Raw genomic sequence first — 25,218 nt, 5'->3', positions numbered from 1 at the left:
TGGAAATTGATTATTTACCGCGGATATCTATAAACAATCATTAATTCTTCGAGCAACACAGTGACTCACGTTTGTTGTGCTATGTGCACTGCGACTTAAGCCGCTGCGTTTGCAAATTCGCTAGTGGCGAGTTCTTTCAGGTCAACCATAGACTTGTTGGTTGCGCATTTTTAGGTGTTTACTATTGTGGGGCTGTTCATCTCCCCTTTGTTAATGAGTTGATAATTATCTTGAAGAGATCATTATCAATGTTACGTGTTGGTTTTATAATAAATTCTTTACTGTTCTCCTAAATATGTTACCATGCTGCCCTCCCAGAAGCCGTTGTAGTTGCTGTTGCTTGAAGTCTGCCTTGGGATGTCGTCTTCTGGGTTGTTTGTTCATATAGTACTGCCTGTACATATGTTCCGTGTATCATGGGACTTATCAATTGGTCGACTTCGGATATCGGGTGTGGGTGTTTCGACTGCCATCTCGTGAGTCCGGGGTTGGTTTTCCGTTCGTTTGCCTCAGCTTCCTTCATCTATGCTGCATCTGGGGCTTGGTTTGCGTCCTGTTCGAGTGGATTATGTAATTTCGTTACTTCGTTTCCTTCCTCTCCTTCTTCTCCGTTTGTTGTTGTCGTTTTTGTGGTTACCGAGGATAGGATATTTGACTTATCCTGCCTCGTGAATTGTAAAATGTTGCAGACGAAATGCGATGTGTAACTTATCTCAGTCGTCTTTGCAATGCGTAATCTGTAGCTGACTTGCTAGTGTTACGACCTTTCCTACTGGATTCTTCCTACTGACGTTTAATCTGCCTTGCTGATTTCCTGATGGCTACTTTATTCCTGCCATCTAGTTTGTAAAAATGCTTCCCGCATGATGTGGTGTTGATGCGTTTCTTTAGTTCGTTGTTTATATATTTTGTTGGTGTTTTAGCTCCAGCCAGAGTTTGACGGTTCTGACTGCGCTTTACTGAACACTGCATAATGACTGGCAGTATGTCCAGCTTGAGTCGATTTTTTTTCAGTGGTTGCGACTCCGATTCTTTGCTATGGTTTTTCTTTTACTTGCTTCATATTGCGGCTTGTCTTACAACCATTCTCTACCTTCGATTTATTTGCCCGCTCCGGTTTTGCCCTTTCGTTCGTTGGTCCAGTTCTCATCCTTCACTGTTGCTCCGCCCTTGCCGTCACAACCCAACACCTTCAACCCTCTGTCTTCCGCCTGATTCGTCCTTTGTCATCATAAATTTTCAGACCAAAAGTATGTGGTGATGTTGGCTTCCTGGGGGTGAAAAATTTCTTTTGTCCCTGATCTTCAGATTTCACTTGCTTGTTTGTTGCTTTTCAAAAAAATTCTTTGTGGATAATAAATTGATATTAAATTGTGTAAAAAAAAATTTTTTTTTTTTTTTGCTTATTAATGTTATTATGTAATTTTCATCGCTCATATATTGTCGTTTGGGCATTTCAATCTAATCTTTCTTATTATGTAATTTTCATCGCTTATTAAATCATATATTGGCGTTTGCGCATTCAATCTAGTCTATCTTCACGTTCGGGTATTCTATCTAATCTATGTTTGTTCGAACAAGTGGTTAGTAATGTTAGTTATGTTATTTTTTTTTCATATGGAGAAATAACCGTTTGTTAGTACTATGCTGTTTTCTTTTTTTTTTTTATATATATATATATGAAGACATAGTAGTTTGTTAGTAATTTGCTTCGAATTGTTGTGATTAGCTTAGTTTGTTAGTGCGCTGTAAATGTGATTGAATGTTACCTATGTTTCCTTCTTTCGGCGAGATTGTGGTATCCTTTATTCGGATTGGTGTGGCCTCCTCCCCCCTTTCCAGTAAGGTGGTTGCAGGTGGGACCTGGTTTTACTGAAATTAGACTTAGATTCTTTCTTTATTATTTTGTTTTATTTATTTATTCATAATTCTCCACTTTATTTGTTTTTCTCTTGTTTCCCGTTTTCCGATATGTTGTCTGTTAGGTGTTTTTGTTATATTACTTAATTTCATCCTATGAAGTTCCCTGCTATTGGGCATGGATATCTGTTTGATTCGTATCCAGTATTATTTATATATTTTACGTGTTTGTTGAAACATTCCTTCAACCGTTGTTTTTCCATCTGTATCCTGTATGTCATTACTCCTTTAATTATTCCCCTCAGACGCTTTTCTTCATTTCATCTGTTACTTCTTAATTCGTATTCTTCTCAATTTGACAACCCAGGGTGATCCTATAAAGATACCGTAAAAATATTATTCCCCGGAAGTATGTAAGCTTCCTATTATTAACCCTTCTATTTTGTTTTCTTTAGCCCCCCTTGAATACTTTCTTTGCTTTTTCATGATTGCATTGGTTTTTATCACTTTTGCCGTTTTTAATTAAACGTTCCTCTTGTTTAACCTTTTTTTTCCCTTTATTGTATTATCTTCTCTGTAGGTCATGTTATATTTGTGTTTCTTCTTGTTGTGTCCTTCTGTCGCTGCGTTCATGTTTTACGTTTTTCTTTTTCGTGTATATTTTAATTCGACTGCGATTCTTAGTCGTCATGTAAATAGAATTTGTCATCACGTTCATAAAATAAAGACATTCATACTCATTCCGGGTTCCGGTTCCCTTGTCCGCTCATATGCTTTCATACTTGTATTAAGTGATATAAATGATTCTTAATCAATATTGCATATGTTTTATCCGCTGGCCAGCGTAGGGTAAGAAAAAAAATAATTCCAATTAAAAATTGTTCATTCTTTTCATATATTGTTGTCCATGTTTTCTTTGTGTCTAGGTTCTGCTTCATGATTTCCAGAGTGAGTCTCCATCTTTTATTATTTGTAAATCATGCATTGTAATTCTGCGTTACTCGCAGGCGTTTCCCGCTTCCTTTTATTGCAGCTTTTCTGATATGCTTTTTCATTCCAATGCTTTTAACCTCTTATTTATATTGCGCCGCATGTGTCTTTATAATCTAAGAGTTTTCAATAAATTCTGTCTTTATCTTTTCCTTCTTATATTGTAGTATGTTCTTTATTTCTTCCATACTTTTGCTTCTGGCTTTGCAAATATTACTTTCTTAGTTGCAAATAAATATTTTCGTCAATTATACTCCTTTTTTGTATTCGCATTTTAAAAGCTTTTCTTCATCTTATATCAACCGAACTATTACCCATTTTGTGGTAATTTTGTTCCTTTTTATCATATTTGTATACCTTTACCTTTATCTAATTTTTTTTTTTTTTTTTTATGTTATGTTAATGTTTTTTTATGTTCTCACTGTTGATTATTTACTCTTTATTTTCCTTTCACTTTCGCTTTTCCTCATATTGTAAATTGCTTATATCCATGTTAATTAATGACAACGATTATCATGTTTATTTAATTTGCATTGTGTCTCTTATTGCGTTTTGTTGCTCAATACGTTCTTATTCCTCCTTGCATTTTTTTCAGTGCTGGTTTACTAGTATGCGCTGTCGTAATATTTTGCGTCCTTTGTTGATTGGGTTGCATTGTACCCCCTTCTTTAGTATTTGGCGTTGCCTTCTGAATTTTTTGTTGTTGTTTATTTAAGCGCATGTTCATGTCTGGTTGTTTCTCTTTTTTCTTCTCATTTATGGTCTGTAATTTCGTTTTGCTTATAATGTTCCTATCCAGTGTGTGTTTCGTTTGTCTTCTGTTTTCCCTTTGTCCTATATTTGGTATGTGTGGTTCTATAACGGTTTTCCGTGTGCAGCATGATATCTCCCCTTTGAAACATAGGAAGAATATGCCTAAAGCTCCTCCTATGACCAAGAAGACACTAAATGTCGTCCATGGGTTCTCTAGAGGGGCATATGCTAAATTTTCTAGCGTGGTTCTATGGTTTTTTATTTCGTCGACTTCTACCCCTATGTCGAAAAGTTTCTTTGTGTCAAATAACGAAACTATCTTATTACGTTTTGAAAGAGACGGTATCCCCTTATCCTTCCATTTACTAGAAATATTTGGTATGTCCGTATGTGGTATGTGGTATGTTAATTTTGTTTCACCTTGTGTTTCACTGAAGTGTGTAATTCTTATACTATCCGTCTGTATCATCATGTCCGGCAGTAATTTTATATTTCCTTTGCCTTGTATTGTAGTTTCCGTAACGTTCTTCCCCGTGAAAACGGATACCTTCAATTTGTTAGGTGTAAAATACGTCCATATGTTCCTATTTGCAGTTTCCAACCATATGTCGTGGTTCAACTGCAGCACTTTTGTTTTGCATGTCGTCGTTATGTTTCTAAAATATAGCGCGGCCATACATGTGTCCTCTTGTTTGAGGTCTCTCTCTATATTGCTTAAGTTACAAAGCCTAGTGTCTCCTATTCTATCGCAGTTGTTATAATCTGCCTGGGTTAATACATATCCCCAGTTGTTTTCTTGTTTTATTATTATGTCTTCCTCTAAGTGCAATATTGTCAATATGTTTCCGGTTATGCTTGGCTCGATTGTGCCTTTATACGCATACCATTTGCTTTTTTTCACGAGCGGAATTTGAAGTGTCATAATTATATCTAAGTCGTTGGTGAGGTTTACGTAGTAATGAAGTGTATTTAATATCTCTGGCATAATTGCCCCGTCTGCTCTTCTCGGGAAAGTAAGGTTGTCGTTCAGCGTTGCTTCCTCACTGTCTAATGTTCGGATTAGTTGTACTGGGTTTATTATTTCCGCTAGGTCGAGGCTCTTTGTGTTTTCTGCGTGTAATATTGCTATCAACGTTTTTTGTTTTAGTTTTAAGTTTTGTCTCATACTGTTATACCACATGCCTATCTCCATGAGTGTTGCTTCTAGGTATAGGTCTTTATCTCTGTCATGGGCTCTGTTAAGAGTGTTCCTGATTTCTGTTTTTAAAGATTCGAAATTTTTATTGTTGCTTTCGACTGCCTTATTCATGGTGATTGTTGAGTTGCTCACGAAATTGTATATTTTTTCTATTGCTGACGCTTGATGTTCTGTATTTTTGTTGAATCTTTCTTCGTTTCGTCTAAGTTTATCCATATTTTCGTCAATTCTAGTTCTGTCGTCGGAGTCCATTGCTCCAATTGCTGACCAAAACCCTCTTGGTGTTCTTGTTTTAAAGAAATACCTGATGTACGTGTTTATGTTCGCAATGTCACTAGTGTCTTTGCTCCAAACCGAGGTTATGACCCCGCATTTCAAATTAGGAATTCTTTCTATTAGCGCTGTACAGGTTTCATTAAAAGCATTTAGTGCCGATTCTAATTCTGCTTGATCCTCTACAAGACTCTTATACGTTAGCGTTACCTTAAAATCGTAGACCCCTTGTGCCAGTAATACATCATTGAGTCTTTCCAGAATCAACGCTGCGTTCGCCATGGCCAAGAAAACTCCAGCGAAAATAGTTCTAAAATATGAAAGATAACGATACTTTCTTATGTATAGAGTCGTAAAATCAATTATTCTTCTATTGCTTTAAACCAATATGCATATGTATATATGGAACGAAAAATCAACGCAACGCGTTGATCTTGCATCATTTCAAAATTGGGTGGCTGTCTTTAAACTTATATTGATTCAACTGGGGCAACAATTTTATGCCTTAAGTCTATGCATATGTAATTCATGTGACAAAAAGCTTGTTACCTTAAATCTTTATTGATGCGGCTTGCTACCTTAAAGAAAAAAAACTTGCTATCTTGCATAAATCCTCGCGCGGCATATGGAAAAACCCCGCAGAAAAAGGATGTCCAACAGTACAGTATTGAGCCTATATCTATATACTTCTTATCTAGTAAAAATGTACGCTGCCAATAAAGATTGAACTCGAGTCTGGTTTTCCTTTTGTTTTACTCCTGTCTTAGCCAGATAAACTTGCTCTTATATGATTGCTGAGCAAAGCGGTGCGTATTCCGGTTACAGTCGTATTCACTGTCAAAATGCCCTCATTACCCTAGCATAGTTACAATAACTCGCTTCATTAGATTTATAACCGTATTGCAAAGCAAGAAATGCTGTGGATGTGAAACGTGAACCGCCTCCTGAATTTTTTTTTCCCGTGCACTATTATGTGCAGTGTAAGTGGTTTAGACTTTACTAGCGCGCCTCTTGCACCTTTTCTGTTCCGATTTCGGCATTTGATGTCAATCGTTTGTGACGAGAGGTAATAATGAGGTAAGTAGTGCGTCTTGATTTTCGGTTCCAAAAACTTTTTTCTTTTTGTTCTTTTAGCTCTTTTATTGTATATTCACCCAATGCCCGTGGCCTCCACAGGGCCCGCACCTGGTGTCCGGATACCAGGTTTCTGGCGTGCGTCATGTATTTCGGCCCATTGCCGTTTTACCCACCGGGAACCGCCCTGCCACGCGTAGTAGCCGAAATAGGTTTTTTTCGTTTACTGCTGACCCGCCCTTTCTACCTCCATGGTGTGCGCCACGCGCTTCATGAGGCCTGGATGTGGCTGGTCCGCCGCTACCAGGCGGCCAGCACACCAGGGCCCGTTTTTCTCGAGGATTGGCAAGTTGTCAATTCCGCGTGCCAACTCGTATTTGCCGTAGAAGACGAGCCAATAACTTTCAGTGTGCCGCTGCGCGCCACGCCCTGGCGCATCGCGCGGCACATGGTTTGGAGACCCCGTTACGCGTGGGTCTCCGATATTTCGGAAGTGCAAGGCGTGTGCCTGCCGATGTTCCGTGCCTGTCTTCGCCATTTTTAGGTTAAGGTAAGTATCTTATTATGTTTATTTATTCTTCGGTTATACATTTTTATTCTTTGCAGGGTCGGAAATATACATTTGAACCGGATTCACTATTGCGTATTGTATTTTTTTCTAGGCTCTCCGAAAACCACCCTCCGAGACGTTTCTTTATTTTTTTTTCAGCTATGGTGTCATGTATGGTAAGTGTATTTCTTTTAATTTGTTTTTTTTTTCGTTTGTACTTTGTTTTTCCTCTTTTTAGGGTATTTTCTTCTTGCTCTGGTGCCTTCCCCCTCTCGACGGATACTGTAATAATTTATAGGATAATCTGGTGAGTGCTACCTTAGAAATAATTTTTTTGATTAGATTAGAGCTTTTTTTTTAAGGAGTGTTAAATCTGAGCTTAGGCTCGTTCGCCACTTGAAAAGCTGCTAGTTACTTTGTGTTAATACTTATCATCGGTGTTTTAGTTTCCTTTCACTCTTGCTCGCTTGCGCAAGATATAGGGTGGTGGATATATTTCCACCGTTGTCTACGTATTTTTCGATCGCGTTTAGTTTCCTCTACCATAGTGTTTAATATTTGAGTTTCGTAAAATGGAATATCTTTGATCATGGTCAATGGTCTCTCGTTTTACGGGTAATGTACATACTTAAAAAAAAATTCTTGTAATTTCGCGTCATCTTGCGCTGACATATGCCAGCGAACAAAATGACTGATTATTATGTTCATTCTTATTTTTTTACAAGCCGCCAACTTATTCAAAAACCTAATTTTACGTTTTGCAACGTGCAACATGTAGATTTACCAGAACGCTGTGAAATTACATTTGTCTAGTAAACTTTATATATGTATCTACAGTATATCTATTTACAATATGTACATTTCTCCTCCTAGAGTTCAATCCGTGTACTTCTTGAGACGGTTATTATGAACCTTCTCTAATCTGTTTCCGTTTTTAATCACGGTCGTGCATTCACTCGGGAGTTCTACGACCTCATATGGGCCTCTCCACAGAGCTTGCAGTTTTTGTCCTGTACCCGTGGGGATGGATTTTACAAGTACCATATCGCCCCACATAGGCTGCCACTCGTTGGCGTTTTTATCGTATAGGTCCTTCCTTTTTTCTTTTGACAATATTAGGTTTTCTCGTGCTTTTTTGTGCAGGTGTTTGAACGTGGACCGTATTTCGTTGACGTAGTCCTCGTAATATAGCCCATCATTGTTCCATTTATAAATTGAATTGGGAATGTTGGCGTTTTTACCATATACTAATTCAAATGGTGTATAGCCCGTCGATGAGTTTGACGTGGTGTTGTATTCGAATGTAAAGAAAGGCAAATGTTGGTCCCAAGTTTTCGGGGCATTTCCAACATATTGTCTCAAGTACATTTTAAGTTCCCTGTTCGACCTCTCCACTAAATTTGCTTGTGGATGATAGGTGCTCGTAGTGATTTTCTTAATTTTTAGAATTTTACAGACGTTTTTCATTAGGGAGCTTACAAAATTTGCTCCATTATCTGTAACTAACTCCAAGGGAGCTCCAAATTTACAAATATAATTCTCAACAAATGTTTGCGCGACCGTTGCGCTTTCTTGATTCTCCATCGGTGCTACAATCAAGTATCTTGTTAGGTCGTCTTGCATAACTAGACCGTATTTGTTACCCCAATCGGATTCTGGTAATACCACAATGTCCATATATAACTTTTCGAATGGTTCGGACGATGTGGTTGTTATTTTCATTGGAATTTTGTTGGATCGTCCAATCTTGTTCTTTTGGCACGAATCACATTGTTTGACGTAGTTCTCTACATCTCGTCGCATATTTTTCCACTCGAATAGTGGGCTTATGCGTTTCAACATTCTTTTACTGCCGACATGTCCGCCCAGCGGAGAGTCATGAAACTCTTTAAGTACGGTTTCTCTTTCTCCTACTGGTACATGCATTCGGTCTTTCTCTGGCGCAAAGAGGGTGAATACTTTATTGAATTTACCTGCTACAAATCGTAAAATGTTAGTTTCTGGTGGCGTTTGTATGTTTCTAAAGGAGATAATTTGAATATTCTTATCTTCTTTCATGTGTTCGGGGCAGTTCCCGAACGCGTCAACTAATCCTTGGAAAAATACTTTTGTGTCAGCTCTTGATCGGCTTGACCCATTTAGAATCATACCCCATATTTTTCTGTTTGGGATGGCAAATATTCTACCATTTAGAAAATCTTTCAACCCATGAGGGAGGTCGACCAATTCGCTCAGCTCTTTATAGGCTGACCTACTATTAACGATAACGAATGTGGCGTCTGTTTCGCTCTCGTCGATCTTGCTTTTTGAAAACTTTAATAGTTTAAAATCTATACGTCCCTGTTCTAGATCATTTTCAAAATCTTCATGTGTTATTGTTACATCTAGATCATCTTTTTCGTCCCATTCAAAATCGATATTTTCTAGCCCGTCCATGTGAGGGTTCCATTCGGATTGCTGTGTGTCCTTGAATAGCCCAAATCTTCCCGATGGGTCTGTAATCTGGTTCGTGGTCTTTGTTTCGGTTTGCTTGGCAAGTTTTTCGTCTTCTTCTTGCTGTTGTTGCAGTTTCTGTTGTCGTGTGACTACAGCGACCGTGTGAGATTTTTCATCTATCTCAGCATCAGGATTAAGTCTAGATAGAAAATCTGCTACAACATTATCTTTTCCTTGTTTGTAGCGTATGTCCATTTCCAACCCTTGGAGCTTTAAACGAAGTCGTGTCAGGGTGGGTGATGTTTCCTTCAATCTCCAAATAGAGATTAAAGGTCTATGATCTGTGTAGACGATAAATTTCTGATTATAAATAAAATGTTTGAATCTGTTCACTGACCATACAATTGCGAGTAATTCTTTCTCTATCGTATGGTATCTTCTTTCTGCACCTACTAGACCTCTGCTCGCATAGGCTATGGGTCTATCGGTGGACTTTTCATTAGAGAGTACTGCACCAATGGCATACTCGCTTGCATCTGTTGTGATCACAAACGTATCTTTGTAGTTTGGTCTTACCAACAGAGTATTTGAAGTTAAAAAATCTTTCAATTCTTCGAATGCTTTCTGACATTCATTGGTCCAAATAAATTTTACATTTTTCTTTAGCAGATCGTTCAATGGTTTACGTTTTTCTGCTATTTGTGGTATGAATTTACCATAAAAATTAACCGTTCCTAAGAACGAACGGACTCCTTTAACTGTTTTTGGTACAGTCATTTCTTTGATGGCCTTTATATTATCCTCCATTGGCCGAATGCCTTCAGCATTAATTGCATGTCCGAGATATTTAATTTCGGTTCTTAAAATTTGGCATTTTCCTGCCTCAATTTTCAAATTGTGTCGGCGCATAGCCTTCAAAATTTTTATGAGGTTTTCATTGTGTTCCTCAATAGTTGACCCGTAAATGATAATATCGTCTAAGTAAACGATAGCTTTCACACCTTCAATTTCATACAATATTGTGTTCATCAACTTCTGAAATGTTGATGGACTATTTCTAAGGCCCATAGGCATTCTTGTAAATTCAAAGTGCCCTTTAGGGGTTGAAAAGGCTGTTTTAGCCGCATCTTTTGGGTTAATTGGGACTTGATAAAAACCTGATTTCAGGTCCAATGTTGAAAAATATTTAGCTCCTCCGAGATTATCAAGTATCTCGTCGATCAGTGGGATCGGATATACAAACGGTTTTGTTATTAAATTTAGCGCTCTAAAGTCAACCACAATTCTATACTTTTTATTTCCGTTTTCATCGTCCTTTTTGGGTACGCACAAAACCGGTGCATTCCATGGACTTTTACTGGGCTTAATAATGCCTTGCTTCAACATTTCCTCGATTTCTGCATTTATATGCTTTTTTGTTGCTTCGGGAAATCTATATTGTCTTTTATTTATTGGTACGTTCGACGTCGTCTCTATTTCATGGACAGCCGCGTCTGTAGTTGTTAGATGGTCTCCCTTTTGGTAAAACACATCACTATATTCCGCCATAATTGATTCCATGGCTTGGAAATCGTTTCTTTTCAAATGATCCAAATTAAGGTTCTCTAATAATTTTTCAGTTCGTTCATTACCACGTAACTGATCGTACTTTTTATTGTCAACCAGACTATAGTCCTGGTTGTCATCCAAGTTTTCTAAAACCTGTTCTCCATAGTAGGAATCCATGTAATTTTTTTCGTTGGACTCATTCGTGTAATTCTTTTTATAGTAATCTTTCTTGTTTGTACCATAATCATTAAAATCTATCCTATATTCCGATCCACATTCCGGGATCATGCTAGTCATGCACTTTCTTCTGTGAGATGTGTCTGATTCAATAAAACTTTTCCTTGACGTTTTATTGTTATTTCTGTTTTCTATTAGTTTGGTCATATCTGTTATATGATTCATTTCTTCGTTATCATACTGTGTCTTATCATCAGTGTATTTCGTAATTGCCTCTGTCTGGCATGCCTTTTCAGCCAGAATTTTGCATTTTCGCGTCATGTTTGAGGGCATTTCATCATCCCTTGCTATTTCATTTTGATATCTATTATTCATCCCATCCCTTCCTCCGGGGATCTTGTTACGTACTTCTTCAATGTTTTTAGTTGAATTCATGTCACCCGCGTAGTTGGGAATATTTTCCTCTCTTGACGCAAAAGTATCAGGACTTTGTATTGTATCTCCATTTGGCTCATTGTCGCTCCTATTTGATTTACGGAGGGCGATGTAGTTCAATTGCTGAGATATAAAAATTGTACATTCCTTAAGAAATTTCGCTCCTATAATTCCCGGGACGCACAAATCCTTTACAATATAAAATTTTATTGGATACTTCGAGTTCCCAATTATTAATGTGGTTTCTACTGATCCAATAGTTTCTGATTGTGTCAGATTAAAACCTGTAATGTATAACTTATCCCGATAGTTAATAAATCTGGCTCCAATTTTCGCGACCGTATCCCATCTTATTACATTAAGAAACGCTCCTGTATCAAGCATATATTTAATCCTAATGTCAGGCCTTTCTATTGAGGCGATATTTACTAGTAATTGATGATTTCTGGTACATTCTATGTCCAATTTTTCATATGGAGGCATGGTTCCTTGGAATTGATTACTCGTGTTTTCTTGCAATGTGGTGGGCCGTCCGTGGCCATTATATCGTATATTGAGCGACTTAGTACTCAGTCGTTGTCTAGTTGTATTATAATTTCTTAAATTCTTATTTGTGCTTGTTTTACTGTATGTACCGCAATTTACGCATACTTGTCGGGGTTGTTTAAACGGTTTATTTTCTGGCCTGTTATTGTAGGGGGTCCTGCCATCTATCTGCCCGAACACCCCATCGTTCAGTTTTTTCTTTGGTTTTCATCTCTTCTATGCTCCTGCTTGTATGGTGACTCGCCTCTTTTCCAGTCTGGTTGTTCCCTCCATTGTCTGGGATTTGAGTCATTCTGTTTCCAGGGGGGTTGCTGCTCCCTCCACTGGTTTTGCCCAGGCTCGTTTTGCCTCCAACCTGCTTGTCGTGCTTCTCTCCATGGTCTCGGGCCAGATTCATTTTGCCTCCAGCCTGTTTGCTGCGTTTCCCTCCATGGTCTTGGGCCCGGTTCATTTTGCCTCCAATCGGTCCTGTTGTTTCCGTCTGGGCGCATACTCCTCTGGTTGTTGTTATTCGTTTGGTAGTTGTAACTACCTCCTGGGCGCCCACTTTCTCCTTGTCTATCTTGTTGGTAGCTTCTGTTGTTGTTTATTCTTGGTGGCTGATAGCCGTTTCTGTATCTACCACGCTCGTTTTGGTAATCCTCGCGTCGAGGTCTATGGTCGTCGTTCCTAAACTGTCTTGGTGTATTGTTAAACCCCCCGTCTGTCGCCCATCTTCCTTTGAATTTGTTTGAATTTTGTACTAATTCCAATGATTCCAGTCTATTACCTATTTCCGTCAAATGCTCGCATTCTGCATGTCTTTCCTCTAAGTAGTTCAGTAGCTCGACTAGCGGCATTTCACGTTGACTCTGGGCTATTTGCTTAAGTTCTTTATTATATAAACCGCATATGCAGTGTAGCCTCAAGCTTTTTGTCATAGCCCTGTCTACTTCCCCTGGTCCTTCGTCATAATATTCGAGGTGGGTATTTATTTCCATCACTCGTTTTTTGTACTCTTTAAATGTTTCCTGTGGTTTTTGCCTTAGGGTTTCTATTTTGGTAATTATACCTTCTATGGATACATTATCCCCAAATTCTTTAATCAAGTTCGTCTTTGTTTCATTCCAAGTGTCGCCTTTGATTTTAGCGATTGCTGCTGCCGCTTTTCCTTTCAATTTCAGTAGTACCACATAGACTAGATCTGTATGCGGTTCGTCTGCTGGTATTTGTTCGGCAAAGTGATCGACGTGGTATAAAAACGCGTCTAATTCATCCCGAGACCCGTTAAACTCAGGGATACACTGAATAGCCTCTGTTTTAGGGAAGCGGTATTCCGCCTCTTGTGCATTACGCTGCATGGTGTTGCTTTTTATTTCGCATCCACTGTCTGATAAGCTTCTTTGTTTGGTTATTTTTGCTTCTGATAAGCGTATTTGTTTGGGTATAACTCCTTTTATATCTAACTTCTTTTCGAGTATTATTGTCCTATCAAGGATTTTTATTGACTGGTCGTATTTTTTCTGTACTATGTCTAATTTGTCGGTTAGTTCATTCCAAACTCTAACTTCGACTCTGTTTTCGTATTTACTTAATACTGCTTCGAACTCTTCGAAGGCTTCCTTAAGCAATTGTTTTTTTGTGAGGATTCCTTGGAGCGTTCTGGCTCTTCCTTTGTTTTTGTTTAAATTCTCGTATTCGCGTAAGATGTATTCACTGATTTCATCTAGCCTAGACATTTAGGGATTAGTATGTGCATCCAATGATTTGGCCTCCTAGCTGTTTTTTCATTGCTTCGTGGTGTGTCATTACACCGTTTCTAGTGTTCAATATGAGATTTCCGCATATTGTTGGGAGAAAGGTTCTTACGTAGAATTTTAGCTGGTTCGCTGTCGCTTTAATGGGAGTATGTGGGGTTTGAATGAGTATTAGTTCTTCGTGTAGTTTTACTTGGACTATTTCACCCTGTTCTTTGATTATTTCAATAATTTTTTCCCTGCGTAGTAGTTCAACAACCTCATTGGTGTTAGCTACGCTAGTATTAATAAGTACAGTTTCCGATGTGAATTGTATGTTCACTAATGCTTTCAATATTCTTCCAGCCCTCATTATTTGTTCAATAACAGTTTAAGGTAATTTGTTTTATTTATCCAATCGTCTTCGTTTTTTCACTTTCCATGAGAAACGAACGTTTGAGGAAAAAAAAGAAAAAAGGTGAAATGTGTTTTAATTGCAATCGTATCGCCTCAGCGCGTTCAGTTCCTTGCACCCACCGATTGCGTCACGATTGTTGATATATCTTCTCCCGCTATTTAATTATTTCGTCATCAACCACAGTCTCGGTCTCTTCGTCGGTACCAGCTGTTTCAGTACATGGCTGGTAGCTAACGTAAAATGCTTATTCTGCTAGTCCGTTCTCGCTTCGTGGTGTAAGGTTTCATTTACTTCTCGTTCGTCGTGTTATGGTCGTCACTATATGTCATCATACATTGTCGAGTGTATTCACCGTGTGTGGTGGATTAATTAATTAATTAATTAAGTGATGCAATGTACAAAATTAACCGTTTCTTCGAAAAAAAAACGAAAGTAGCCAGATGTAGTTCCTATGATCCTACTATCGCGGCATAATAGCTCAATAAAGTTGATCTTTTTATATTGTCCCTGTGTAGTATGAAAGAAAATTTCTTTTTCTCACTTACCTGAGCTGCATTGTTGATCTACTCGTTAGTTCCTGTCGAGATGATCTAGATCCTTAAACTCGTAGCAAGCGCATATGTATTCGTAGAGATCGTTGACGCACTCTGCCAAAGTTTTGTGAACAAAGAAACTTTCACTGAATCGATCAGATATGCTGAGTGTTTGTCTTTTTCCACATTTAAGCTATCGTATTTTTCGTGGTTTGTTATTTTTCTTCAGTTTTCACCATCAAATTCCGCAGACAATTTACGCATTTTTTTTCATCACATTCAATATTAACACGATCAGAAATCGTCGAATTTCTGCTTTTCTCGGATCTACACTTATGGTTAAGGTTTCCTCGCGACGAGACTTATTTCAGGCATTAAAACTGGTTACCACCAACGCCTGTCTCGATGTTTTTTTTTTTTCTCTTTGACGATAGTAGTCGGTAAAATGCCAACTTATTCACTAAAAAACGCTCAAACACTTTCAAAATGTAACCTTTCTTCTCACTTTATGGTATACACTGATCTGAAGACTTTAGCTGATTTTAGCCTCCAGTCATAAATGCGTCCTGCAATCTCTCAGGATTGCTAAACCGCTGTCACCACATGCACCTACCCGCAACGGCTACTCCCGCGCAACACGTTACCAACATATTATTCCCTTCCTAACACGGGGAAAACGCGAACGGAAATAAACACAAAAGTCAGGTTTACGATTCTAGAAAAACATATATTACTCCTACTTTTTGTACACATCTGTATAGACTACCCTACTGTGCGATTCTTTTCGCGCCTAACTATTCAAAACTTAAAATCGATCTCGGTTGTTGGCAGCCAGAGGTACGCACAGTACATGGGGCCCAGCCTTGATCGAGTTAATTGAAAAGGGAGAAAAAGAAAAAAGCCTCGATTCTAAACCTTCTGAAGTTTATATAGTAAATTTCTTGCTTACTTCAGCAAGATTTCAATTATTGACTATCTATCCCTGTTCAGCATGCGATTGACATTATATTTGTATTAGTGTCACATCGCTTTCTATCTCTCTCCTTCGTTTGTAGTTTTTATGTTAATGTATTCCTATTCTCCTCTACCTTAAAGTAACTCTTGCTGTCTTCTATTATTTTACGAAGGTTCCCCGAACGTGAGTACTTCCTAATTGGTTTAATGTTAGTGAGCCTTCGGTTCTCGCTAGAACCTCGTGTTCTCTTGTTCTAACTAAAGCTATTCGTAAGCAGTTGAACGCTCTATTTCCCGAACATAATTATGCATTTGTATCGATGCGCTCACAATCATAAAAACGCCACGCCTATGTAAATAATTGCGTTAATTAATATTGGCACAGCCAAATTCTATACAACCGTATAAACACCTGCCGCCGGTGTCATTGGAAATTGATTATTTACCGCGGATATCTATAAACAATCATTAATTCTTCGAGCAACACAGTGACTCACGTTTGTTGTGCTATGTGCACTGCGACTTAAGCCGCTGCGTTTGCAAATTCGCTAGTGGCGAGTTCTTTCAGGTCAACCATAGACTTGTTGGTTGCGCATTTTTAGGTGTTTACTATTGTGGGGCTGTTCAATTGTCCCAAATCGTCGAGCTGAGTCGATTGGTATATAAGACTCGGCCCTCCGGGCCTCGGAAAAAATCTTGAAAGTTTGAGCGAATTCTATACATTTCTTTTATAAGAAATGTAAAACGTTTTTAATCCACCTAACAATGTGATGAGACATTTCTTACAACCCTTATCACTCTCTTCGGATATTATATCGTTTGAGAACATTTAGAACTTGATGCTTCGCGATGATTTTGATAACACATACTACATGGGATAGTGGCAGGACTCAGAGAATCGCTCAGATCAGCATAGGATAACATCAGTGCTAGAAATCTCAAACCAAATCAATGGGAAAGCGACAAAATGGCCCATAAAATAGACATACAAACGAATTATTGCTAATGCTCTGTTAATAAAATATCTGGATTCCTTAATCAATGCATTGTGGTGGAAAAACTGTATTTTCCTAAAGGTTTTATACATTGTACTGAGCCAAAAAAACGAAAAAATTTTTGAATCGATTTGTTTATAGTTTACTCAAATTTCCAACGCGACTGAGAACTAAGAAATCAACGCTTTTTCTTGAAAAACCTGTTTTAATCCACCTAACGGTGCAATTGTGCCTTTCTCATTTCTTCAAACTATGACCATTACCATTACCATTTCTTCAAACTATGACCATGACCGATTATGTTCAATATAATTGTGGAAAATGTCTATTACATTCTTAACCCTAGAACGTTGCACTTGCGATTTCCACCCAAGAATGTTGCACTGGGGTATAAATGCACCCCACGCGTTTGATCGCATTTTTCGCAGGTAAAAATGCAAACAAAAGAAATGCATAATACATCACTTTCTTCGTTTTTAAATTTCGAAAACAACTGTGTAAGTGAAAGTAAGGAATTTATTGAATCAATGATACATAAATTGGTTTGAACAAAATAAAACCTGTTTTAATCCACCTAATGCTGTAATTGTGCCTTTCTCATTTATTCAATAGCAAGTTATATTCAATATATTTGTGAAAATGTCTATTACATTCTTATTACACTTTGCACATATTTACAAGGGCACCACGAACCTGATGAGCACCATGTTGACGATGACGACCTTGGAACAAAAAATATATTATTTAAGTGGATAAATCAGCATGAATTAAATGTTGTCTTCGTATAACATATTTTGGAATGCAGTGGGAGGGAAAAGGGATTATACCTGTGAGAGAGGCCTAGTTGGTGAAAATGGATTCAAATATGCCTGGTACCTTATTTCGGTTTAAATTACTATGTAACCGTAGTAACTCCAGAATCAAGTCAGAGCTGAATGAAATTCAATAGCAGTCAATGCACAGTGGTCCGAATTCACAATTTAGGAAGACAAAAATATTTGTGGCTAAACCTTATGTTTTAGAGCTATGATGTCTTCAGGACAAATAATCAGTATTGATTAGGCCATTTCCAGATGTAGATGGTATTAGGGTGGCTCTTATTGTTAGGGTGCTTCAAAAATTATTTTCGGAAGACGTCATAGTTGTATCTCCAAACGTTTTTATTTTATAGCTATTTTAATTGAGCAACTTAGGGTGTTCCTAATAAAAACATTTTTTGCTCTAACTTTTTTATTTTTTATTTCTCATAAACGGTGTCTTCAGACAACTTGTAAAGCTTATCGAGATAAATTTTTTCATAAAAGAAGAATTCAGATATCACTTTCAGAACCGAAGTTGTGAGTAACATTGAATAAATAATAGGTCCTTTTAAAATATTGATATCTAAAATTGGGGCAATTAAAAATAATTTCTTCTTCTTGCATTTCAAAGAGCATACTTTCAGGCATGTTTAAAAAAAATTGCGAAGGTGATATTTCGGAAAAAATTTAAATGGAGTTTGAAAATTGTGATTTTACTACCGAAAATTTGTCGAATGGGCCACCCAAATTGTCACATTTTCGATGGAAGATCCAATTTTTTGGTAGTATGTGGCATTGCAAAACCAAATCAAGATGGACACCTAAAAAAATTGTTTTTACCATAATATCATAGGTTAACAGACATAACATTTTGAGGAAATTCGTTAAAAAATATCGATCCGCGAATTTTACTAGAACACTAGCTCCACCATTAATTTACAAAAGGGTTATCCCTCAGGCTCAGGCACAATTTTTCACTAGTGGTCTATCCCCCGTATACTTGCGCATATCGTCGCTGTTGTCCTATCTTATGACAAGAGCCATTTAGCACATTTCGAGAAAAATGATTTTTAATGTTTGAGATTAAATATATTGAAACTTATAAATGGTGAAAACAATTCAAAGAAGACAATTGATGCATCTATCTACTCTGCATTAACATCTCAAATATTACGAAGACCGGTTGACTATGTTGTTTTTACTATAAATGTAAACAAAAGTCGCACTCACACGTGTCATAGGTGTGTATTGATGACAAAATTTGTATGGCGTGTCATAATCGTGCATGGGAAATTTTCCATAGAAATAAATCATTAATTTATTAACTTTTATTCATATCTTTGACTATATTTGGTCTATAAACAATCGATGAGGTACATTTTTAAGGAAATGGGCCAGGGAATCTAGAATAAATACTTATTTTTAGTTACAGTGCTACATCTACGGTTTAAAAATTCAACTGCATTTTTCTCAGAAATTGTGTATTTTTGTTTCAAAAATGATTATGCCATTGTGTTTCTTAGATAGTTTTACACAAAAAATATCTTATGCATCAAGATAACTAGAGTCAATGCACAGAAACAGTCATTTGAAGCAAAAATTTAAAAATTTCTCAGCGCGTTTCTCACTATATCTCAGTAACCAAGCAGAATGTTAACATTCTGAAAACGCGACTTTGTAGAGATTTTTTAGACAAGTTATATGGCATATCTAACTAAGTTTACCCCAAAATGGCGTTTGTTATAAGATAGCACAACATCGACGATATATAAGTGGTACAATAATCTCAAATGCGACCACAGTCCCAAATAAAAATGACCGTTAAAGCGGGCGAAGAATTGTTTTCCAGTTTTATGTGTGTTAGTCTGTGAAAATATTGATATTTGAAGTTTTTAGCCCGCTTATTTTTAAAATGTTACTACGGGCGACCTAATTAAATTTTAACGAACTAATCAGCAAAAAAATTGTCACAGATTGTTCGTAATGTTTTCCAATCCGAATTTTTGTAGATTTTTTAAACAATTGTCTATAACAAATGGAATAAATCATTTTAACATTTTTAACAACATGCCGTCGAGAAAAAAGATGGTCCGCCATTTACATTATTCTAAATTAAATGTGGAGACGAGCATAGCGTATTTGGAAATCGATTACCTTGGACGCAGCTTAAAAAAATTATAAAAAAAAATCATTTTTTTCGCGGAACCCATCTGGATTTGGTTTTGCAGTGCCATATACTACCAAAAAATGGATCTTCCATCGAAATTGCGATATCACCTAATTTGGGTGACCCATTCGAGAAATTTTGACTCTACATGAGGCATTTTTCAGTAGTAAAATCACAATATTCAAACTTCATTTAAATTTATCACCTTCGCAATTTTTTTTCTTAACATGCCTGAAAGTATGCTCTTTGAAATGCAAGAAGAAGAAATTATTTTTGTTGGCCCCAATTTTAGATATAAATATTTTAAAAGGACTTATTTTTTATAAAATATATATTTATACTCATAACTTCGGTTCTGAAAGTGACATCTGAATTCTTCTTTTATGAAAAAAATTGTCTCCATAAGATTTACAAGTTGTCTGTAGACACCATTTATGAGAAATAAAAAGTAAAAAAGTTAGAGCAAAAAAACTGCTCAATTAAAATAGCTATAAAATAAAAACGTTTGGAGATACAACTATGACGTCTTTTGCAAAGTTGCTTGGTGTAAGTTCCTCTACAATGTTGCTGAAGACTGCAATATTCTATCTCCTCACAATCAGAAAATAATTTTTGAAGCACCCTAACAATAAGAGCCATCTACATCTGGAGATGGCCTAATCAATACTGATTATTTGTCCTAAAGACATCATAGCTCTAAAACATAAGGTTTAGCCACAAACATTTTTGTCTTCCTAAATTGTGAATTCGGACCACTGTGCAATGGGTGTATTGTATTTATCATTTGAAATCAAGTTTGTAAAAATCAGTCAAGAATTTGCTGAGAAATAGGTGTGATATTATCATACGAACTTTGATAGTTACCCGAGAGTATCAAGCACCGTCATAGGTGGCCAATATTTTTTTGTTTTGATTATAGAGGTTTTAACCTTAGGGTCATTCGCCTCTTTGTCGGGTTGGAGAAATCTCATAAGAGAAATCTCTAACCCTATGTGCGGGGTTGGTAATTGAACCCAGGTGAGCTGGGTACAAGGCAATCGATTTACCAACTACACTATCTCCACCCCCCTAAGTGGTGGCCAATATGGCCAAAACTACTTTGATTGGTCTTTAGGGATCTAGGCCCACTAATCCAAGTAATGTTAAATCCGTTTCAACATCTATTGCATCATTTGGACATCTTCATGTTGCAAGTTTATATAGAAATTTGCTATGTGGCTGCAGTCTTAAGCCCTTAATTTCGGAACCGGAAGTGGGATCAACAAAAAATACAGTAGCAGCTTGTGGGAGAATTATAACCGTTCATTTGAAACTAAGTATGTGCAAATCGGTTCAGCCATCTCTGAGAAAATTGAGCGGCTTTATTTGATACACACATGCACCCGCAGACATTTTGCGGTCTCGACGATTTGAATCGAATAGTATGTGACACTTGGCCCTCTGGGACTCAAATGGCAGGTCGATTTTTGACGTGATTTCCTAATATGTAGATAAGAAAGCCAAAAATCATTTATATTTCCAAACCAAACTAATTTCATATCTGTATTGCAGAGTAGATTTGTTTCGTAATGACGTATTTGATAGGTCGATTGATTTGAGGTATCAACTAATGAAAGTAGTACTGTTCGTGAAATCTTTGTTCAGGTTGTAGCTTCGCCAAACGGTTAACTGCTCATCATTTTATTTTAGCTGTATAAATATTTTTTCAAGAACATGGTAAGCATGTTTGGTTATATTCCAGATGATGTTGTTCGAATAATACTTCTAACATTGATAGTATTATTTCAGCATTATTAGCTTTTATCAGCCCACGATTTTGTCAAGCTCGTATGAAAATTGTTAGTTGGTAGTTTGATGAGCTCTAGCAGACGAACCAAGTCGAATTCGAGTAATTTTTTTCTTGAGCATATTTTTCTTATCTTAGGATCCTTAATATGAAAAATCCAAATTTCAATTTTATTTTAAATTTTGCGCTGTCTGACACTGTTGAGCGAAAATTATACTAAATAATCGGAAAGGGTTATGAAGCTATATCTATGGGGCTAAAGAAGAATATTTTAAGAGCTTCGGTTTGTTAAAAAGAAAGAAAAAAATATGTCCCGATTTTGTTATTATCTCCGTTTTAACAGCCTAAAACTCACCAAAGGGCTGTTAAAACAGATCTTCACTGTATTAGAACTGTCTAAAGTTGATGCAAGTTATTATGAAAATTCTGCTAGTTAACTTGAGTGCTTATGCTACAGAATTTGCGAAGTTAAAGGCTGATGAAGCTAAGAAATCAACCGAATTGAGGCTAGCCTAAACACACAATTAATGAAATCGTCGATTAAAACCAACAAACAATACCGAGTTGATAGTCGATAGATTCTCTCATCTAATATAAAACTTGTAGTAAAAAAAGTTACAGTTCACTAAAGTACGGTGAAATCTAATCCGCAAGAACCGAATTGACGATAATGAAATCGTATAGTTTATTTATGTTCTCATTCGTATTCATTACCAACTATTGGCAAAACTTATATCATAAAATGTGTGACAAAATCAATTTATCACTATAAGATGAATTGATCTGATCTTTTAGATATCAAATTTGAGCTGAGCGACTCCAAATTCACTTATAATATATGGCTATGGGACGAAATTCTCCAAAAATGTATATGGCGGATGAAGAGAATGTAGGTTAAAGGGGAGGGAGGAGGGGGGGTTGATGTAGAAAGATATGGTGTGAGGGGAAACTGAGAGGGGGCTGATGGAGTATGCAACACCCAACCGCATATTATACCCACCATTTGAGATTGGGGCTGTAGTTGCGGTTAGTCACGGTTAGTCGGCGACTAACCAGCTCCTGGAATCGAAAAAAAAATTTTTTTGAGCTAAAAAAAATTCCGTTGGCCTGGAAGGCAAATTTAATGATCGCTATGCTCGTAAAAACATCCAGATATTTGGAATTTTATGAATCTATTCAAACTCGTAGGATATTGTCAAATTCCCTGCCGCGCTTGTATGATATTTTCATAGCTCACATGGCGATCCCAGACCTTTAGGGGCACTGGTATGATATGCTCATAGCTCGCAAGATACTCTCAGATACTTAAAAGCGCTAGAATAATATTCCCATACCAGAGCGTTTCAACATTTATTTGATACTTACAAGGCGCTCTCAGATTCTCTCGGACGAAAGTCTGACGTTCCCATCGCTCGCAGGGCGCTTCCACACTCTCTGGGGCGCTAATATGATATTTGCAAAACTCGCATGGCGCATGGTATGATATTCCGATAGCTCGCAGGGTGCTCTCAGACTTGCACGGGCAGTAATTTGACATGTTCAAAGCTCGCAGGACGCTCCGAGACCCTATGGGGTGCTATTATGATATTCTCATAGCTAGCTGGGCGCTCTCAGGCTCTCTAGGGCACTAGTATGACTCTATGAGGCACAAGTATGATATTCACATAGCTCGCAGGGCGCTCTCAGATTCTCTCGAGCGGCAGTATAACATTCCCATAGAACGCTGGGTGCTCTCAAACTCTCTAGGGTAGCCTTATATTCTCATCGCTCGCAGGGCGCTCCCAGATTCTCTCTGGCCCCAGCATGATATTCCCATAGCTTGCAGGACGCTCTCGAGCTCTCTTGGGCGCTAGTTCGATATTCTCGTAGTTTGCAGGGCGCTCATTTTAGCTGTATAAATATTTTTTCAAGAACATGGTAAGCATGTTTGGTTATATTCCAGATGATGTTGTTCGAATAATACTTCTAACATTGATAGTATTATTTCAGCATTATTAGCTTTTATCAGCCCACGATTTTGTCAAGCTCGTATGAAAATTGTTAGTTGGTAGTTTGATGAGCTCTAGCAGACGAACCAAGTCGAATTCGAGTAATTTTTTTCTTGAGCATATTTTTCTTATCTTAGGATCCTTAATATGAAAAATCCAAATTTCAATTTTATTTTAAATTTTGCGCTGTCTGACACTGTTGAGCGAAAATTATACTAAATAATCGGAAAGGGTTATGAAGCTATATCTATGGGGCTAAAGAAGAATATTTTAAGAGCTTCGGTTTGTTAAAAAGAAAGAAAAAAATATGTCCCGATTTTGTTATTATCTCCGTTTTAACAGCCTAAAACTCACCAAAGGGCTGTTAAAACAGATCTTCACTGTATTAGAACTGTCTAAAGTTGATGCAAGTTATTATGAAAATTCTGCTAGTTAACTTGAGTGCTTATGCTACAGAATTTGCGAAGTTAAAGGCTGATGAAGCTAAGAAATCAACCGAATTGAGGCTAGCCTAAACACACAATTAATGAAATCGTCGATTAAAACCAACAAACAATACCGAGTTGATAGTCGATAGATTCTCTCATCTAATATAAAACTTGTAGTAAAAAAAGTTACAGTTCACTAAAGTACGGTGAAATCTAATCCGCAAGAACCGAATTGACGATAATGAAATCGTATAGTTTATTTATGTTCTCATTCGTATTCATTACCAACTATTGGCAAAACTTATATCATAAAATGTGTGACAAAATCAATTTATCACTATAAGATGAATTGATCTGATCTTTTAGATATCAAATTTGAGCTGAGCGACTCCAAATTCACTTATAATATATGGCTATGGGACGAAATTCTCCAAAAATGTATATGGCGGATGAAGAGAATGTAGGTTAAAGGGGAGGGAGGAGGGGGGGTTGATGTAGAAAGATATGGTGTGAGGGGAAACTGAGAGGGGGCTGATGGAGTATGCAACACCCAACCGCATATTATACCCACCATTTGAGATTGGGGCTGTAGTTGCGGTTAGTCACGGTTAGTCGGCGACTAACCAGCTCCTGGAATCGAAAAAAAAATTTTTTTGAGCTAAAAAAAATTCCGTTGGCCTGGAAGGCAAATTTAATGATCGCTATGCTCGTAAAAACATCCAGATATTTGGAATTTTATGAATCTATTCAAACTCGTAGGATATTGTCAAATTCCCTGCCGCGCTTGTATGATATTTTCATAGCTCACATGGCGATCCCAGACCTTTAGGGGCACTGGTATGATATGCTCATAGCTCGCAAGATACTCTCAGATACTTAAAAGCGCTAGAATAATATTCCCATACCAGAGCGTTTCAACATTTATTTGATACTTACAAGGCGCTCTCAGATTCTCTCGAACGAAAGTCTGACGTTCCCATCGCTCGCAGGGCGCTTCCACACTCTCTGGGGCGCTAATATGATATTTGCAAAACTCGCATGGCGCATGGTATGATATTCCGATAGCTCGCAGGGTGCTCTCAGACTTGCACGGGCAGTAATTTGACATGTTCAAAGCTCGCAGGACGCTCCGAGACCCTATGGGGTGCTATTATGATATTCTCATAGCTAGCTGGGCGCTCTCAGGCTCTCTAGGGCACTAGTATGACTCTATGAGGCACAAGTATGATATTCACATAGCTCGCAGGGCGCTCTCAGATTCTCTCGAGCGGCAGTATAACATTCCCATAGAACGCTGGGTGCTCTCAAACTCTCTAGGGTAGCCTTATATTCTCATCGCTCGCAGGGCGCTCCCAGATTCTCTCTGGCCCCAGCATGATATTCCCATAGCTTGCAGGACGCTCTCGAGCTCTCTTGGGCGCTAGTTCGATATTCTCGTAGTTTGCAGGGCGCTCACGAATTCTCTGGAGCGCTAGCATAATATTCCCATAATTTGCAAGGCACTGTCAGATTCTCTCGTGCGCCAGCACGATATTCCCATAGCTCGCAGGGCACTCTCAAACTCACTAGGGTGCTAGTTCGTTATTCTCATTGC

The 25,218-nt window shown here is 37.6% G+C and overlaps 2 protein-coding genes across 6 annotated transcripts in view; both read right to left on the bottom strand.

The window, feature by feature from the left end:
• The window catches only part of LOC131683057 (scavenger receptor class B member 1), a 1,664,068-nt gene that overhangs the window by 147,859 nt on the left and 1,490,991 nt on the right, over positions 1–25,218 (bottom strand). The gene's annotated exons all lie outside the window — the stretch shown is intronic.
• Positions 1,014–16,137, bottom strand: LOC131683056 (uncharacterized). Its single transcript, XM_058964870.1, has 2 exons — positions 14,519–16,137; positions 1,014–5,384 (listed from the first exon to the last, which is right to left on the bottom strand). The coding sequence occupies exons 1-2, from the start codon at positions 14,527–14,529 to the stop codon at positions 3,410–3,412; spliced, it is 1,986 nt and encodes a 661-aa protein (XP_058820853.1). The 5' UTR covers positions 14,530–16,137; the 3' UTR covers positions 1,014–3,409.

This window comes from Topomyia yanbarensis, chromosome 2, assembly GCF_030247195.1.
Source record: "Topomyia yanbarensis strain Yona2022 chromosome 2, ASM3024719v1, whole genome shotgun sequence".
In the NCBI taxonomy this organism is placed as follows: Eukaryota; Metazoa; Arthropoda; class Insecta; order Diptera; family Culicidae; genus Topomyia; species Topomyia yanbarensis.
Note: the sequence above shows the minus strand (reverse complement) of the source record. Positions and strands in the feature narration are given on the sequence as shown.